The 20,589-nt window shown below is 45.1% G+C and overlaps 1 protein-coding gene across 1 annotated transcript; it reads right to left on the bottom strand.

The window, feature by feature from the left end:
- Positions 1-249: 249 nt before the first annotated feature.
- On the bottom strand, positions 250-17,375 carry LOC139574867 (dolichyl-diphosphooligosaccharide--protein glycosyltransferase subunit MAGT1-like). The gene is made up of 10 exons (XM_071399834.1): positions 17,225-17,375; positions 15,872-16,041; positions 9,085-9,202; positions 5,310-5,450; positions 5,034-5,174; positions 4,860-4,949; positions 4,344-4,407; positions 4,174-4,248; positions 552-642; positions 250-472 (listed from the first exon to the last, which is right to left on the bottom strand). The coding sequence occupies exons 1-10, from the start codon at positions 17,300-17,302 to the stop codon at positions 457-459; spliced, it is 984 nt and encodes a 327-aa protein (XP_071255935.1). The 5' UTR covers positions 17,303-17,375; the 3' UTR covers positions 250-456.
- Between the last annotated feature and the right edge of the window lie 3,214 nt (positions 17,376-20,589).

The raw sequence follows: 20,589 nt of genomic DNA, 5'->3' as shown, positions 1-20,589 counted from the left end.
GTTGTGGTGTTGTGTTGTTGTTGTGGTGTTGTGTTGTGTTGTGTTGTTGTGGTGTGTTGTTGTGTTGTTGTGGTGTTGTGGTGTGTTGTTGTGGTGTTGTGGTGTGTTGTTGTGTTGTTGTTGTGGTGTTGTGTTGTTGTTGTGGTGTTGTGGTGTTGTTGTTGTGGTGTTGTGTTGTGTTGTTGTGGTGTGTTGTTGTGTTGTTGTGGTGTTGTGGTGTGTTGTTGTGGTGTTGTGTTGTTGTTGTGGTGTTGTGGTGTTGTGTTGTTGTTGTGGTGTTGTGGTGTTGTTGTTGTGGTGTTGTGTTGTTGTGGTGTGTTGTTGTGTTGTTGTGGTGTTGTAGTGTGTTGTTGTGGTGTTGTGGTGTGTTGTTGTGTTGTTGTTGTGTTGTTGTGGTGTTGTGGTGTGTGAGGCGTCCGAGGCACTTTGGGACTTCCAGGCTTCTTCCTCCCAGCTCTAACTCAACAGGAAACTGGAAAACACAACCAGTTATAGTCAGACAACAGGGAATGAAGAAGAAGTGTGTGTGTCTGTGTGAGTGTGTTTATTACCTGTAAGGGTATCCATGGTATTTAGCTCTAAAGATGGACAGCAGCCAACTGAAGAAGAGCATCACCAGACCGATCCCTGCTACACACATGACTAGAGAGAGAGAGAGAGTCATGCTCAACATGAGCTCCTGATATATTTCATATTGTTTGGTTTTTAGAATGAGATAAACACTCTAATCGAAGAAGAATTCCAGACAGGAAGTGATGAACAACAACTCTATACATTCAGAACAGAAAAAAAAGTAACTTTGCGCCTCAAGTTAAGAAGTTTTGAGTCTAGCTAGCTACACAACAAAGACCTAGCCAGCAGACTAACAAGCTAGCCAGAAGAAACGAGCTGGAACAAACCTAGCAAGGGCAGTTAATACAACTACATCAAACGACCAAACTGAGTGAGTAAAACAAAAAGGAGCACGGATTAACTTTAAACATATCTTCAGTTTTTTGTGTGAAGGTTTGTCACTCTTTTTGCTGGTTTTTGATCTAAATTAGCGCTAGCAGCAGACGAACAAACTGGTTGCCATGGCAACGGGGCAACAGTAGTAGCAGAGCCCACAGACACCATGTCCCCACTCCCCCTCAGCGCAGAATCCACTCTCTACCCTCCAGAGGACAAAAATTACACAACGAGGAAAGCTTTTTTATTTATTTTTTATTTTTTTATTTTTTTGGGGGGGGTTGGATCAGCTTAATCTTGCGGAAAGAATGTTGCTTCCAATGTAATTGTCTGCATCATTTCCAATCCCCCATATTTTTTGGGGTAAATATATATATCCATACACGCATGCATACATATACACATATATACATACACATACCTATATAGACATACATACTTTTTTAAAGAATATACCTTTATTATTATTCCCCGCACCCTACCACCGATCCCCCAATTGGAGTAAACTAATAAACACTTCTGCTTTTACCTTCAATTTATACATCTTATACCCATCTTACAGACACAGTCCACTTTACAATAGTTCTCTCTTATTTGTTCTTAGTCCTTCCTCTATTTCTGTTGTCCATCCAATTTTATTTCCACTTGTAACTGTGCTATTTCACAAAAGCTCCGCACCTATACACATTTCACAGATCCCGTATGCCCTACATTGTTTATCTTGTTATTAGTCCCACCCTTCAGCTCCACTCAACCTTTCCCATCTATCTTCCAACATCATCCATTTCGGATTTATATTTGCCATATATTTTTCAACTGTGCTGTGATGCTTCACAAAAGACTTGAACCTTCCTATTCTCATAGCTTCTATAGATTGTAAATTAAAAATAAACATTTTTGCTAAGGAAAGCTTTTAAACAGAAACTACTAAAGGGGAGGCCAGAAACGCTTCACGGTGACGTGAGTAATCTCATCTTCCTCACTGACCAGCCAAATGCATGGCGCTCAGCAGTCTGCTCTCACTACCCATCCATAAAGAAAGAGGGAATCTGTAATGGGTGGAAGCTGAAAATCAAAGACACAGACGACCCTGACAGCACCATGATAACAATCAACCTCTACAAGACTGGGACTGTCATGGTGCAAGGTAACATTAGGCTGTTTGAAACAGACTTTCAGACCATTAAGGAGAGAGCGGAGAGAGAGAAGGACACCACCTGTGACATGCCCTCCCACAAGACAAACTCCACCAGCACCACCCTCACCCCTACTCTCCCCACCCCAAAAGGCACATCCAGCACCTCTCTTCCCACCATAGTGGAGGACATGCCCCAGGAGGAGAGCGACCCCCTCAGTGCAGAGCAGGCTCACAGCTGAAAGAGGTTCAGCAAGAGAGAGACGGACTCAAGAGAGAGCTGGCTGATCTAACAAAGGAGGTGAGAGAGCTCCAAAAAGACAGGCAGAGCAGTAATAAGGAGCTGACCGCACTAAGAGAGGAGCAATAAGGAGCTGACCACACTAAGAGAGGAGCAATAAGGAGCTGACCACACTAAGAGAGCAGCAATAAGGAGCTGACCACACTAAGAGAGGAGCAATAAGGAGCTGACCACACTAAGAGAGCAGCAATAAGGAGCTGACCACACTAAGAGAGGAGCAATAAGGAGCTGACCACACTAAGAGAGCAGCAATAAGGAGCTGACCACACTAAGAGAGGAGCAATAAGGAGCTGACCACACTAAGAGAGCAGCAATAAGGAGCTGACCACACTAAGAGAGCAGCAATAAGGAGCTGACCACACTAAGAGAGGAGCAATAAGGAGCTGACCACACTAAGAGAGCAGCAATAAGGAGCTGACCACACTAAGAGAGCAGCAATAAGGAGCTGACCACACTAAGAGAGGAGCTGCAGGAGAGGAAGAGAACACTGTGACACACTCAGACCTAAGAGCATATTTCTTTCCCAAAATTATAATTCAATACAAAGAATTTGAAACTATAAAAGATGAAGACAAATTCAAATATTTATTGGGTGAAAAGCCAAAATGTGCAGTTTTGGCAGCCAAATATGTGTCCTCCTGCCACAGCCTGAGGGACAGCCAGTGAAAAATGCTAAGTAATGTTGATAATATTTCCCATTTAGCTTAGTTTTGTTTTGTCTTTCGTACCAGATCATGTGTCTTCTCAGTCATGTTGACACTGGTCTACTACTGTTGCTTTAATGTATTGTTGTTCTGATTAATATTGTTGTTGTAGCTGTTATTAATGGTAATCCCATGTCCACTACTACTATTATTATTGCTGTTAGTCCCACCATTTATTTATATATAAATATATATATAATATATATACATCTATATTTTATTTAAATTTTTCGATATGTATACTTTGACAATGTAAGTAATAATAACTTGCCCTGTCAATAAAGTCAATTGAATTGAATTGAGAGAGAGACAGAGAGATGGTCATCCAGCTGGTCCTGAGTTCACAAACCTGTTCTACTAACACACTGAAGCCTCAGGACCAGAACATCTAATCAATCAGAATAAACCAAATTACAACAGAGTCAAAACAAAACTATATTGCTTATTGGGAAGCCAAACACAAAGCAAAATGCAGTGCTATCTGGCCCTAAATCGACAGTACACTGTGGCTAAATATTTGACCATGGTTACTAGTCAAAACCTTAGAAAAACCTTGACAAAGTACAGGCTCAGTGAGCACAGCCTTGTCATTGAGGAGGGTAGACACAGGAAAACCTGGCTCCCTGTAGAGGAAAGGCTGTGCAACCACTGCACCACAGCAGAACCTGAGACGGAGCTGCATTTCCTGACAAAATGTCAAAAATATAGAACAATTAGAGAGTGTAATTTCCCCAAATTTGAAACCCTTATTCAAGGTTTCAAAGACCTCTTTGATGAGAATAGGCTACCCGTCCTGTTGGGGGAGGACGCAGAGAGCTGTGGGTTGGCAGCGCACTACATTGCTGCCTGCCATAAGATGAGGGACAGTGTCTGACAGACCAACCAACCTGCACATGTCCTCTATGCTTATTGTTATTGTTGAATGTGTTGGTTATTTTGACACTTGGTTATTGTACAATTTTGATTCTCATTTTTATTTATTTTTATTTTGTAAATATCCAAAATAAGCTTTGGCAATATGTACATTGTTACGTCATGCCAATAAAGCGAATTGAATTGAGAGAGATGGAGATATAGATACATACTTTTCCTCTTGCCAATGTCCATATCTGACGTGGCAGCCTCGTGCAACAGCACCATCCCTATGGTAACAGCAGAGTCTGGGGCAGGAGGTTAAGGGTCACAGAGAGAAGCTGTAGCCAATGAGAGGCTCTCATACAGGGTTAGAGGTCAGACTGAGGTGTGTAAAGGATACTGAAGAGCAGCACGATGTGAGTTTCTGCTACAAACTGGGCCTGACTGCTGCCGTGGATGTAACTCTGAAACAACACACAGTGATGAACACACACACACACACACACACACACACACACACATAGACAGACAGAGAAACACCCACACAGAGAAACACACACACACATACACAGAGAGAAACACACACACACAGACAGAGAAACACCCACACAGAGAAACACACACACACATACACAGAGAGAAACACATACACACACACACAGAGAAACACACACACACACAGAGAAACACACACACACACACAGAGAAACACACACACACACAGAGAAACACACACACACAGAGAAACACACACACACACACACACACACACACACACACACACACACACACACACACACACACACACACACACACACACACACAGAGATACAAACAGAAACAAACAAACAAAAAGGGAGAGACAGAGAAAGACAGAGAGACAGAGACACAGCGAGAGAGAGACAGAGAGACGTACCACTTGTCCAGTGGTGGGGTTCTTGTGGGCGTAGGGAGGTCCTCTAATGTGGTTCCACATCTGACCTGAAGTCATGATCAGGCAGAAACACTAGAGAGAACAATGACAATGACTCAACACTTATTCATCCATAACTTTGCTAGTCAGCTACATAATGAACCAGTGTGTTCCTACCAGAGCAGAGAAGGCCCAGACGTTCTTGTTGTAGAGGAACTCCAGGTTGTTCCTGCGGAGGTAAGCCAGTCCTCCAATCACTGCCAGCAGGAATCCCAGCATCAACGGCCCCGCATAGTTAGGAGGACGGATCACACGGATCTACACAGAGAGAGAGAGACACACACCCACACGTCTGATCACCCACATCTTACATATAAACACAGACCAGCACATTACGCAGATACCTAGTGTGAGAGTTGAAAGGTGAAGAGGTGAGAGGTCAGGAGGTGTTACCTGTACGTCAGTGCGGTCCCCGACCCAGCGGGCCAGCTGTTCTGCAGCGAAGCCTCTGACCTGCAGCTCATAGGAGTCGGACTTCTTAGGCTTCCCTTTAGCAGGGAAATGGATGAAGGAGGGAGCCGAGTTCATATTCAACTGGGGAGACAAATAACAGATATAACTGCTACTATATACACAAATAACAGATATAACTGCTACTATATACACAAATAACAGATATAACTACTACTATATACACAAATAACAGATATATAACTGCTACTATATACACAAATAACACAGATAACTACTACTATATACACAAATAACACAGATAACTACTACTATATACACAAATAACAGATATAACTACTACTATATACACAAATAACACAGATAACTACTACTATATACACAAATAACAGATATAACTGCTACTATATACACAAATAACAGATATAACTACTACTATATACACAAATAACAGATATAACTGCTACTATATACACAAATAACAGATATAACTACTACTATATACACAAATAACAGATATAACTACTACTATATACACAAATAACAGATATAACTGCTACTATATACACAAATAACAGATATAACTACTACTATATACACAAATAACAGATATAACTGCTACTATATACACAAATAACAGATATAACTACTACTATATACACAAATAACAGATATATAACTGCTACTATATACACAAATAACACAGATAACTACTACTATATACACAAATAACAGATATAACTACTACTATATACACAAATAACACAGATAACTACTACTATATACACAAATAACAGATATATAACTGCTACTATATACACAAATAACAGATATATACAGTGGGGAGAACAAGTATTTGATACACTGACGATTTTGCAGGTTTTCCTACTTACAAAGCATGTAGAGGTCTGTAATTTTTATCATAGGTACACTTCAACTGTGAGAGAAGGAATCTAAAACAAAAATCCAGAAAATCACATTGTATGATTTTTAAGTAATTAATTGGCATTTTATTGCATGACATAAGTATTTGATACATCAGAAAAGCAGAACTTAATATTTGGTACAGAAACCTTAGTTTGCAATTACAGAGATCATACGTTTCCTGTAGTTCTTGACCAGGTTTGCACACACTGCAGCAAGGATTTTGGCCCACTCCTCCATACAGACCTTCTCCAGATCCTTCAGGTTTCGGGGCTGTCGCTGGGCAATACGGACTTTCGGCTCCCTCCAAAGATTTTCTATTGGGTTCAGGTCTGGAGACTGGCTAGGCCACTCCAGGACCTTGAGATGCTTCTTACGGAGCCACTCCTTAGTTGCCCTGGCTGTGTGTTTCGGGTCGTTGTCATGCTGGAAGACCCAGCCACGACCCATCTTCAATGCTCTTACTGAGGGAAGGAGGTTGTTGGTCAAGATCTCGCGATACATGGCCCCATCCATCCTCCCCTCAATACGGTGCAGTCGTCCTGTCCCCTTTGCAGAAAAGCATCCCCAAAGAATGATGTTTCCACCTCCATGCTTCATGGTTGGGATGGTGTTCTTGGGGTTGTACTCATCCTTCTTCTTCCTCCAAACACGGCGAGTGGAGTTTAGACCAAAAAGCTCTATTTTTGTCTCATCAGACCACATGACCTTCTCCCATTCCTCCTCTGGATCATCCAGATGGTCATTGGCAAACTTCAGACGGGCCTGGACATGCGCTGGCTTGAGCAGGGGGACCTTGCGTGCGCTGCAGGATTTTAATCCATGACGGCGTAGTGTGTTACTAATGGTTTTCTTTGAGACTGTGGTCCCAGCTCTCTTCAGGTCATTGACCAGGTCCTGCCGTGTAGTTCTGGGCTGATCCCTCACATTCCTCATGATCATTGATGCCCCACGAGGTGAGATCTTGCATGGAGCCCCAGACCGAGGGTGATTGACCGTCATCTTGAACTTCTTCCATTTTCTAATAATTGTGCCAACAGTTGTTGCCTTCTCACCAAGCTGCTTGCCTATTGTCCTGTAGCCCATCCCAGCCTTGTACAGGTCTACAATTTATCCCTGATGTCCTTACACAGCTCTCTGGTCTTGGCCATTGTGGAGAGGTTGGAGTCTGTTTGATTGAGTGTGTGGACAGGTGTCTTTTATACAGGTAACGAGTTCAAACAGGTGCAGTTAATACAGGTAATGAGTGGAGAACAGGAGGGCTTCTTAAAGAAAAACTAACAGGTCTGTGAGAGCCGGAATTCTTACTGGTTGGTAGGTGATCAAATACTTATGTCATGCAATAAAATGCAAATTAATTACTTAAAAATCATACAATGTGATTTTCTGGATTTTTGTTTTAGATTCCGTCTCTCACAGTTGAAGTGTACCTATGATAAAAATGACAGACCTCTACATGCTTTGTAAGTAGGAAAACCTGCAAAATCGGCAGTGTATCAAATACTTGTTCTCCCCACTGTAACTACTACTATATACACAAATAACAGATATATAACTACTACTATATACACAAATAACAGATATAACTACTACTATATACACAAATAACACAGATAACTACTACTATATTCACAAATAACAGATATAACTACTACTATATACACAAATAACACAGATAACTACTACTATATACACAAATAACATATATATAACTGCAACTATATACACAAATAACAGATATATAACTGCTACTATATACACAAATAACAGATATAACTACTACTATATACACAAACAACAGATATATAACTACTACTATATACACAAATAACAGATATAACTACTACTATATACACAAATAACACAGATAACTACTACTATATACACAAATAACAGATATAACTACTACTATATACACAAATAACAGATACAACTACTATTATATACACAAATAACAGATATATAACTGCTACTATATACACAAATAACAGATACAACTACTATTATATACACAAATAACAGATATATAACTACTACTATATACACAAATAACAGATATAACTACTACTATATACACAAATAACATATATATATAACTACTACTATATACACAAATAACATAGATAACTGCTACTATATAGCCTTTTATTAAGCATTGATAAACCAATTTCAGATTAACGATGCTAACAGTTAGGGAGACAGGCCGGGTCTAACAGTCAGGGAGAAAGGCCGGTTCTAACAGTCAGGGAGACAGGCCGGTTCTAACAGTCAGGGAGAAAGGCCGGTTCTAACAGTCAGGGAGACAGGCCGGTTCTAACAGTCAGGGAGACAGGCCGGTTCTAACAGTCAGGGAGACAGGCCGGTTCTAACAGTTAGGGAGACAGGCCGGTTCTAACAGTTAGGGAGACAGGCCGGTTCTAACAGTCAGGGAGACAAGCCGGTTCTAACAGTCAGGGAGACAGGCCGGTTCTAACAGTCAGGGAGACAGGCCGGTTCTAACAGTCAGGGAGACAGGCCGGTTCTAACAGTCAGGGAGACAGGCCGGTTCTAACAGTCAGGGAGACAGGCCGGTTCTAACAGTCAGGGAGACAGGCCGGTTCTAACAGTCAGGGAGACAGGCCGGTTCTAACAGTCAGGGAGACAGGCCGGTTCTAACAGTCAGGGAGAAAGGCCGGTTCTAACAGTCAGGGAGACAGGCCGGTTCTAACAGTCAGGGAGACAGGCCGGTTCTAACAGTCAGGGAGACAGGCCGGTTCTAACAGTCAGGGAGACAGACCGGTTCTAAATAACACGTGAAGAGTGAAATAAACTAAAAGAGACAGAAGAGTTATACCATCTGAAAGACGTCAGATCCTTCGTCAAAGTCGACGGTAGCGAAGAAGACCTTGTTGGTGAAGGCAGTGGAGTAACGCCAGGAATTAGCTAGGATCTGGAACTCCTCGTCAGCCTGTCTGTAGAGGGGGTGGACACACACAGCATGTCAAATACCTTTTAATATTTCAAATACGATTCATTTACTGTGTCAAGGACAATGGAACTAATAGAATAGTGCCAAAGTGCAAGCTGAATAAAGCGTACCACAAACGCATATTATGACATGAATTTGCTCCATCCATTTGTAAAACTAACATGTGACCCCTTAATGGCAGACTACACACTGTCTCTGTTACTGACTGGCAGACTACACACTGTCTCTGTTACTGACTGGCAGACTACACGCTGTCTCTGTGACTGACTGGCAGACTACACACTGTCTCTGTTACTGACTGGCAGACTACACGCTGTCTCTGTGACTGACTGGCAGACTACACACTGTCTCTGTTACTGACTGGCAGACTACACACTGTCTCTGTTACTGACTGGCAGACTACACACTGTCTCTGTTACTGACTGGCAGACTACACAATGTCTCTGTTACTGACTGGCAGACTACACGCTGTCTCTGTTACTGACTGGCAGACTACACAATGTCTCTGTTACTGACTGGCAGACTACACACTGTCTCTGTGACTGACTGGCAGACTACACACTGTCTCTGTGACTGACTGGCAGACTACACACTGTCTCTGTGACTGACTGGCAGACTACACACAGTCTCTGTTACTGACTGGCAGACTACACACTGTCTCTGTGACTGACTGGCAGACTACACACTGTCTCTGTGACTGACTGGCAGACTACACACTGTCTCTGTGACTGACTGGCAGACTACACACTGTCTCTGTTACTGACTGGCAGACTACACAATGTCTCTGTTACTGACTGGCAGACTACACGCAGTCTCTGTGACTGACTGGCAGACTACACACTGTCTCTGTGACTGACTGGCAGACTACACACTGTCTCTGTTACTGACTGGCAGCCTACACGCTGTCTCTGTTACTGACTGGCAGACTACACGCTGTCTCTGTTACTGACTGGCAGACTACACACTGTCTCTGTTACTGACTGGCAGACTACACGCAGTCTCTGTTACTGACTGGCAGACTACACACTGTCTCTGTGACTGACTGGCAGACTACACACTGTCTCTGTGACTGACTGGCAGACTACACACTGTCTCTGTTACTGACTGGCAGACTACACACTGTCTCTGTGACTGACTGGCAGACTACACACTGTCTCTGTGACTGACTGGCAGACTACACACTGTCTCTGTGACTGACTGGCAGACTACACACTGTCTCTGTGACTGACTGGCAGACTACACACTCTCTCTGTGACTGACTGGCAGACTACACACTGTCTCTGTGACTGACTGGCAGACTACACACTCTCTCTGTTACTGACTGGCAGACTACACACTGTCTCTGTTACTGACTGGCAGACTACACACTGTCTCTGTGACAGACTGGCAGACTACACGCTGTCTCTGTTACTGACTGGCAGACTACACACTGTCTCTGTGACTGACTGGCAGACTACACACTGTCTCTGTGACAGACTGGCAGACTACACGCTGTCTCTGTTACTGACTGGCAGACTACACACTGTCTCTGTGACTGACTGGCAGACTACACACTGTCTCTGTTACTGACTGGCAGACTACACGCTGTCTCTGTTACTGACTGGCAGACTACACACTGTCTCTGTGACAGACTGGCAGACTACACGCTGTCTCTGTTACTGACTGGCAGACTACACACTGTCTCTGTGACAGACTGGCAGACTACACACTGTCTCTGTGACTGACTGGCAGACTACACGCTGTCTCTGTTACTGACTGGCAGACTACACGCTGTCTCTGTGACTGACTGGCAGACTACACGCTGTCTCTGTGACTGACTGGCAGACTACACACTGTCTCTGTTACTGACTGGCAGACTACACACTGTCTCTGTTACTGACTGGCAGACTACACGCTGTCTCTGTTACTGACTGGCAGACTACACACTGTCTCTGTGACTGACTGGCAGACGGGTTTGTCTGAATTGAGAAAATAAACACATTTTTTGCACTATGAAGTAATCCATGTGTACTCTGTCATGTGTTCTCTGTCATGTGTACTCTGTCATGTGTTCTCTGTCATGTGTACTCTGTCATGTGTACTCTGTCATGTGTACTCTGTCATGTGTTCTCTGTCATGTGTTCTCTGTCATGTGTACTCTGTCATGTGTTCTCTGTCATGTGTACTCTGTCATGTGTTCTCTGTCATGTGTTCTCTGTCATGTGTACTCTGTCATGTGTACTCTGTCATGTGTTCTCTGTCATGTGTTCTGTCATGTGTTCTCTGTCATGTGTTCTCTGTCATGTGTTCTCTGTCATGTGTTCTCTGTCATGTGTTCTCTGTCATGTGTACTCTGTCATCTTGTCTATTTCAAGTCTTCTCTCATTGATCAAGACTGGTGAGTATCCTGACATGCAGCACTTTGGGGTGAACACCCACCTGTCTCAATCAATGAGAGAAGAAATGGACAACATGGGGGTGGACAACATGGTGGTGGACAACATGGGGGTGGACAACATGGGGGTGGACAACATGGGGGTGGACAACATGGGGGTGGACAACATGGTGGTGGACAACATGGTGGTGGACAACATGGGGGTGGACAACATGGGGGTGGACAACATGGGGGTGGACAACATGGGGGTGGACAACATGGGGGTGGACAACATGGTGGTGGACAACATGGGGGTGGACAACATGGGGGTGGACAACATGGGGGTGGACAACATGGTGGTGGACAACATGGGGGTGGACAACATGAGGGTGGACAACATGGGGGTGGACAACATGGGGGTGGACAACATGGGGGTGGACAACATGATGGTGGACAACATGGGGGTGTACAACATGGTGGTGGACAACATGGGGGTGGACAACATGGTGGTGGACAACATGGGGGTGGACAACATGGGGGTGGACAACATGGTGGTGGACAACATGGGGGTGGACAACATGGTGGTGGACAACATGGGGGTGGACAACATGGGGGTGGACAACATGGGGGTGGACAACATGGGGGTGGACAACATGGGGGTGGACAACATGGTGGTGGACAACATGGTGGTGGACAACATGGGGGTGGACAACATGGTGGTGGACAACATGGTGGTGGACAACATGGGGGTGGACAACATGGTGGTGGACAACATGGTGGTGGACAACATGGGGGTGGACAACATGGGGGTGGACAACATGGTGGTGGACAACATGGTGGTGGACAACATGGGGGTGGACAACATGGGGGTGGACAACATGGGGGTGGACAACATGGGGGTGGACAACATGGTGGTGGACAACATGGTGGTGGACAACATGGGGGTGGACAACATGGGGGTGGACAACATGGGGGTGGACAACATGGGGGTGGACAACATGGGGGTGGACAACATGGGGGTGGACAACATGGTGGTGGACAACATGGTGGTGGACAACATGGGGGTGGACAACATGGGGGTGGACAACATGGTGGTGGACAACATGGTGGTGGACAACATGGTGGTGGACAACATGGGGGTGGACAACATGGGGGTGGACAACATGGTGGTGGACAACATGGTGGTGGACAACATGGTGGTGGACAACATGGGGGTGGACAACATGGGGGTGGACAACATGGGGGTGGACAACATGGGGGTGGACAACATGGTGGTGGACAACATGGTGGTGGACAACATGGGGGTGGACAACATGGGGGTGGACAACATGGGGGTGGACAACATGGTGGTGGACAACATGGGGGTGGACAACATGAGGGTGGACAACATGGGGGTGGACAACATGGTGGTGGACAACATGGGGGTGGACAACATGATGGTGGACAACATGGGGGTGTACAACATGGTGGTGGACAACATGGGGGTGGACAACATGGTGGTGGACAACATGGTGGTGGACAACATGGGGGTGGACAACATGGGTGTGGACAACATGGTGGTGGACAACATGGTGGTGGACAACATGGTGGTGGACAACATGGTGGTGGACAACATGGGGGTGGACAACATGGGGGTGGACAACATGGGGGTGGACAACATGGGGGTGGACAACATGGGGGTGGACAACATGGTGGTGGACAACATGGTGGTGGACAACATGGGGGTGGACAACATGGGGGTGGACAACATGGGGGTGGACAACATGGTGGTGGACAACATGGGGGTGGACAACATGAGGGTGGACAACATGGGGGTGGACAACATGGTGGTGGACAACATGGGGGTGGACAACATGATGGTGGACAACATGGGGGTGTACAACATGGTGGTGGACAACATGGGGGTGGACAACATGGTGGTGGACAACATGGGGGTGGACAACATGGGGGTGGACAACATGGTGGTGGACAACATGGGGGTGGACAACATGGTGGTGGACAACATGGGGGTGGACAACATGGTGGTGGACAACATGGGGGTGGACAACATGGGGGTGGACAACATGGGGGTGGACAACATGGGGGTGTACAACATGGGGGTGGACAACATGGGGGTGGACAACATGGGGGTGGACAACATGGGGGTGGACAACATTGTTGAATTACTTCATGGAGCAAATCATGTATTTATTTTCACAATTAGAACGGACACAGACCTTTTATGACACTCCTGTTTCCACTAATCGAGGACGAAGACAGTGTTGCCAAGTTGGTCGAAAATTCCCTGCGCTACACCAAACATTACCCATAACTCCCGTGTGGCTCAGTTGGTAGAGCATGGCGCTTGCAACGCCAGGGTTGTGGGTTCATTCCCCACGGGGGGACCAGGATGAATATGTATGAACTTTCCAATTTGTAAGTCGCTCTGGATAAGAGCGTCTGCTAAATGACTTAAATGTAAATGTAAATAACTCCCAAGTAAAGGATACCAAACATTACCCATAACTCCCAAGTAAAGGATACCAAAAATCTTTGTTTAAATCACATTATCTGGTGTCACAATTAGGGGTCGACCGATTAATCGGAATGGCCGATTAATTAGGGCCGATTTCAAGTGTTCATAACAATCGGAAATCTGTATTTTTGGACACCTTTATTTAACCTTTATTTAACTAGGCAAGTCAGTTAAGAACACATTCTTATTTTCAATGACGGTCTAGGAACAGTGGGTTAACTGCCTCGTTCAGGGGCAGAACGACAGATTTTTACCTTGTCAGCTCGGGGGATTCAATCTTGCAACCTTACAGTTAACTAGTCCAACGCTCTAACCACCTGATTACATTGCACTCCACGAGGAGCCTGCCTGTTACGCAAATGCAGTAGGAAGCCAAGGTAAGTTTCTAACTAGCATTAAACTTATCTTATAAAAAACAATCAATCAATCATAATCACTAGTTAACTACACATGGTTGATGATATTACTAGTTTATCTAGCGTGTCCTGCGTTGCATATAATCGATGCGTATCGTTGCTCCAATGTGTACCTAACCATAAACATCAATGCCTTTCTTAAAATCAATACACAGAAGTATATATTTTTTTAAACTGCATATTTAGCTAAAAGAAATCCAGGTTAGCAGGCAATATTAACCAGGTGAAATTGTGTCACTTCTCTTGCGTTCATTGCACACAGAGTCAGTGTATATGCAACAGTTTGGGCCGACTAATTTGCCAGAATTTTACGTAATTATGACATAACATTGAAGGTTGTGCAATGTAACAGGAATATTTAGACTGATGGATGCCACCCGTTAGATAAAATACGGAACGGTTCCGTATTTCACTGAAAGAATAAACGTTTTGTTTTCGAAATTATAGTTTCCAGATTTGACCATATTAATGACCAAAGGCTCGTATTTCTGTGTGTTATTATGTTATAACTAAGTCTATGATTTGATGGAGCAGTCTGACTGGGCGGTGATAGGCAGCAGCAGGCTCGTAAGCATTCATTCAAACAGCACTTTCCTGCGTTTTGCCAGCAGCTCTTCAAGCATTGCGCTGTTTATGACTTCAAGCCTATCAACTCCCGAGATTAGGCTGGTGTAACCAATGTGAAATGGCTAGCTAGTTAGCGGGGTGCGCGCTAATAGCGTTTCAAACGTCACTCGCTCTGAGACTTGGAGTAGTTGTTCCCCTTGCTCTGCATGGGTAACGCTGCTTCGAGGGTGGCTGTTGTCGTTGTGTTCCTGGTTCGAGCCCAGGTAGGGGCGAGGAGAGGGATGGAAGCTATACTGTTACACTGGCAATACTAAAGTGCCTATAAGAACATCCAATAGTCAAAGGTATATGAAATACAAATCATATAGAGAGAAATAGTCCTATAATTCCTATAATAACTACAACCTAAAACTTCTTACCTGGGAATATTGAAGACTCATGTTAAAAGGAACCACCAGCTTTCATATGTTCTCATGTTCTGAGCAAGGAACTGAAACGTTAGCTTTCTTACATGGCACATATTGCACTTTTACTTTCTTCTCCCAACACTTTGTTTTTGCATTATTTAAACCAGATTGAACATGTTTCATTATTTATTTGAGGCTAAATTGATTTTATTGATGTATTATATTAAGTTAAAATAAGTGTTCATTCAGTATTGTTGTAATTGTCATTATTACAAATAAACAAAAAAAATTGTCCGATTAATCGGTATCGGCTTTTTTGGTCCGCCAATAATCGGTATCGGCGTTGAAAAATCATAATCGGTCGACCTCTAGTCACAATCTGTAGCGAACTTACTTGCAGACACCACACTGTCTCTGTGGCTGCAGGGCGGTGAACATGATGACCACAGAGTAGTTCCTGGGAGGAGCCTTCACAAAGCGACGGAACTTCTCCCCGTTCATACGGATCACAGGTCTTCTATCTGTCCAGTCCATCAACTGGCCTACCTTCTCAGAGAGCAGGGTCTGGAGGGAGAGAGATGAGAGGAGAGAGGTTAGGGTCTTATACCGGACCAGTCCATCAACTAGCCCCCCCTCTCAGAGAGCAGGGTCTGGGGGGAGAAGAGAGGAGAGAGGTTAGGGTCTTATACCGGACCAGTCCATCAACTAGCCCCCCCCTCTCAGAGAGCAGGGTCTGGGGGGAGAAGAGAGGAGAGAGGTTAGGGTCTTATACCGGACCAGTCCATCAACTAGCCCCCCCCCTCTCAGAAAGCAGGGTCTGGAGGGAGAGAGAGGTTAGGGGTTAGGGTCTTATACCGGACCAGTCCATCAACTGCCCCCCCCCCTCTCAGAGAGCAGGGTCTGGAGGGAGAGAGAGGTTAGGGGTTAGGGTCTTATACCGGACCAGTCCATCAACTAGCCCCCCCCTCTCAGAGATCAGGGTCTGGAGGGAGAGAGATGAGAGGAGAGAGGTTAGGGTCTTATACCGGCCCAGTCCATCAACTAGCCCCCCCCTCTCAGAGAGCAGGGTCTGGAGGGAGAGAGAGGTTAGGGTCTTATACCGGACCAGTCCATCAACTAGCCCCCCCCTCTCAGAGAGCAGGGTCTGGAGGGAGAGAGAGGTTAGGGGTTAGGGTCTTATACCGGACCAGTCCATCAACTAGCCCCCCCCCCCCCCCTCTCAGAGAGCAGGGTCTGGAGGGAGAGAGAGGTTAGGGTTTAGGGTCTTATACCGGCCCAGTCCATCAACTAGCCCCCCCCCCCCCCTCTCAGAGAGCAGGGTCTGGAGGGAGAGAGAGGTTAGGGGTTAGGGTCTTATACCGGACCAGTCCATCAACTAGCCCAGAGATTAAGTCTCTACTTCCTAGCTAGCGCCAAAAGAGGGCGCCTTCCTGACCCGGAAGTGCTAACAGTTCAGTAATGATGCGGATTATAGCTGCAGGAAGGTTAAAAGTGTTCGACCAAATAGAACATAGCCATGTCAATAAGTGATTTGTTAGTTATTACAAGTATCTAGATATCTATATCTACAGCATTTCGACGATGCAAACTAGCTAGGTAACCGGTTCCTGGCTAAAAGTTAATAGCTAGCTAGCTAGACCCATGAGCTAACGTTAGCCTGCTGCCTGCTAACGTTAGCGATTTAGTAAATTTACGATGCTTGCAGCGTAATGATTATGTCACCGTGCGCTGAGAATAATAGCTATACCTCCTTTTTCTTTTGTCCGGTTGAAGGGACTCCATAGAAACTCAACACCAACAACAACACAGTTAGATACATGTTCATCCTCTTTCACAGAGGCGCTATCCGTCAGTCGTCTGGCCACGGATTAAAGGATTCGCTGTAACATTCCTATTGGTCAAATTTCCGCTTCAAGAGCCAATGGCGTGATAGAGGAAGAGGCTGTAGAGAATGATCCTGGCTGTGCTGCTCTACTTATTGTCCCCGCCTGGTGGAGGGGGTGCCCCAGGGCTATCTACCTGGCTATTTCTTTATGGTCTGGGCGGGTGTCTCAGGCGAGCGGGGTGGGATCATAGACATATACTCAGCAAAAAAAAGAAACGTCCTCTCACTGTCAACTGCGTTTATTTTCAGCAAACCTGTGTAAATATTTAAATATACAACTGAGACTGAGACATAAACTGAACAAGTTCCACAGACATGTGACTAACAGAAAGGGAATAATGTGTCCCTAAACAAAGGGGGGGGGTCAAAATCAAAAGTAACAGTCAGTATGTGGTGTGGCCACCAGCTGCATTAAGTACTGCAGGGGATCTCCTCCTCATAGACTGCACCAGATTTGCCAGTTCTTGCTGTGACATGTTACCCCACTCTACCACCAAGATACCTGCAAGTTCCCGGACATTTCTGGGGGGAATGGCCCTAGCCCTCACCCTCCGATCCAACAGGTCCCAGACGTGCTCAATGGGATTGAGATCTGGGCTCTTCGCTGGCCATGGCAGAACACTGACATTCCTGTCTTGCAGGAAATCACACACAGAACGAGCAGTATGGCTGGTGGCATTGTCATGCTGGAGGGTCATGTCAGGATGAGCCTGCAGGAAGGGTACCACATGAGGGAGGAGGATGTCTTCCCTGTAACGCACAGCGTTGAGATTGCCTGCAACGACAACAAGCTCAGTCCGATGATGCTGTGACACACCACCCCAGACCATAATGGACCCTCCACCTCCAAATCGATCCCACTCCAGAGTACAGGCCTCGGTGTAACGCTCATTCCTTCAACGATAAACGCAAATGCGACCATCACCCCTGGTGAGACAAAACCGTAACTCGTCAGTGAAGAGCACTTTTTGCCAGTCCTGTCTGGTCCAGCGACGGTGGGTTTGTGCCCACAGGCGACGTTGGTGGCGGTGATGTCTGGTGAGGACCTGCCTTACAACAGGCCTACAAGCACTCAGTCCAGCCTCTCTCAGCCTATTGCGGACAGTCTGAGCACTGATGGAGGGATTGTGCGTTCCTGGTGTAACTCGGGCAGTTGTTGTTGCCATCCTGTACCTGTCCCGCAGGTGTGATGTTCGGATGTACCGATCCTGTGCAGGTGTTGTTACACGTGGTCTGCCACTGCGAGGATGATCAGCTGTCCGTCCTGTCTCCCTGTAGCGTCCTTTCTCCCTTATTGCCCTGGCCACATCTGCAGTCCTCATGCCTCCTTGCAGCATGCCTAAGGCACGCAGATGAGCAGGGACCCTGAGCATATTTCTTTTGATGTTTTTCAGAGTCGGTAGAGTAGAGTACCGGTGAGAACTACTGTAGATATGTCTCTAGCTGTATCTGTATTTTTATCCAAGACCTTTGAAATGTTTTATCATTGTTAATGTAATGTAATTTGTTATTTAAAATAAAGTACCGGTATGTAATGTAATCTTAAATTAAATGTTTGTACGTGTGTGTGGTTTAAGTGAGGGATGTGTGGCCACTGTTGTTGGGTTGGATTGCAGAAATCGCACATTGAAAGCTGTGTGTGTGTGTGTGTGTGTGTGTGTGTGTGTGTGTGTGTGTGTGTGTGTGTGTGTGTGTGTGTGTGTGTGTGTGTGTGTGTGTGTGTGTGTGTGTGTTCCCTCTGATACAGTATGTCAAAGGTAGGCAACCCTGGTCCTGGAGGGCTGCAGGCACTTCATGTTTTTGATTAACCGACCAGGTAGACCAGGTGTGTTGAATTAAGGCAATAACTGAACTGTTCAATTAGCTCCGTAGCTCAGGATTTGGGGGAGAAAAATGAGGATATGGGAAAGAGAAACATAAGGAAAGACTGTGGCGAGCATAGGAAACTAGAACAAACCCTTTACACAAAGAGGCGTGGCAAAATAATGTATGGCAAGTTGTGATGCCTTGTAGAAGCTTCCTGTCTTCCTTTTGCACTCAACAATGTCTATGTGTTTATGCGTATACATGAAAGGCTTGTTGTGGTCTTCACCTGATACTCATCTGTACACCAAGATCCCACATCTGGAGCTTCAGGTTGTTGTACGTCACCACGTCTCCACGTTGAAGACGATGGCTATAAAACACAATGACAGAAATTAACCTCTCTGGGATATGTGGGACGGTAGCGTCCCACCTGGCCAACATCCAGTGAAAATGCAGAGCGCCAGATTCAAATAAATTACTATAAAAATTCAACTTTCATGAAATCACACATGCAATACACCAAATTAAAGCTACACTTGTTGTGAATCCAGTCAATGTGTCAGATTTCAAAAAGGCTTTACGGCGAAAGCAAACGATGCTATTATCTGAGGATAGCAACCAAACACAGACCATCATATTTCAACCCTCCAGGCGCGACACAAAACGCAGAAATAAAGATAATTCATGCCTTACCTTTGACGAGCTTCTTCTGTTGGCACTCCAATATGTCCCATAAACAGCACAAATGGTCCTTTTGTTTGATTAATTCCGTTGATATCTATCCAAAATGTCCATTTATTTGGCGCGTTTGATCCAGAAAAACACAGGTTCCAACTCGCGCAAAATGACTACAAAAGTTACCTGTAACTTTGTCCAAACATTTCAAACTACTTCCTAATACAACTTTAGGTATTTTTTAACGTAAATAATCAATAAAATTTAAGACGGGATGATCTGTGTTCAATACCGGAGGAAAACAACGTGTAACATGCCTCTAACAAAGAGTAAACTTCCCTCGAGCCTCGTTCTGAACAGTGCCACTTCTTCATTTCTCAAAGGAAAAACCTCAACCAATTTCTAAAGACTGTTGACATCCAGTGGAAGCGATAGGAACTGCAAGAAAGTCGATTAGAAATCTGGATTCCCAATGAAACCTCATTGAAAAGAGAGTGACGTCAAATAAAACAAATTCTGAATGGTTTGTCCTCGGGGTTTCGCCTGCCCAATAAGATCTGTGATACTCACAGACATGATTCCAACAGTTTTAGAAACTTCAGAGTGTTTTCTATCCAAATCTACTAATAATCTGCATATCTTGGCTTCTGGGCCTGAGTAGCAGGCAGTTTAATTTGGGCACGCTTTCCCTCCAAAATTTTGAATGCTGCCTCCTATCTTAGATAAGTTAAACACCTTGAGATATG

The sequence above is a fragment of the Salvelinus alpinus genome, chromosome 4, assembly GCF_045679555.1.
Source record: "Salvelinus alpinus chromosome 4, SLU_Salpinus.1, whole genome shotgun sequence".
Taxonomy (NCBI): domain Eukaryota; kingdom Metazoa; phylum Chordata; class Actinopteri; order Salmoniformes; family Salmonidae; genus Salvelinus; species Salvelinus alpinus.
The sequence above is the reverse complement of the archived record's forward strand: the minus strand, read 5'-3'. Positions and strand labels throughout refer to the sequence as shown.

Bases quoted from the DNA above. Each gene is read 5' to 3' on its own strand.
- LOC139574867 (XM_071399834.1), bottom strand. From the start codon at position 17,302: ATGAACATGTATCTAACTGTGTTGTTGTTGGTGTTGAGTTTCTATGGA. The intron at 5,451-9,084 runs GTATAACTCTTC...TTGTCTCCCCAG, and splicing joins GATCTGACGTCTTTCAGATG to TTGAATATGAACTCGGCTCC. The intron at 4,950-5,033 runs GTAGGAACACAC...TGTTCTCTCTAG, and splicing joins TCTGGGCCTTCTCTGCTCTG to TGTTTCTGCCTGATCATGAC.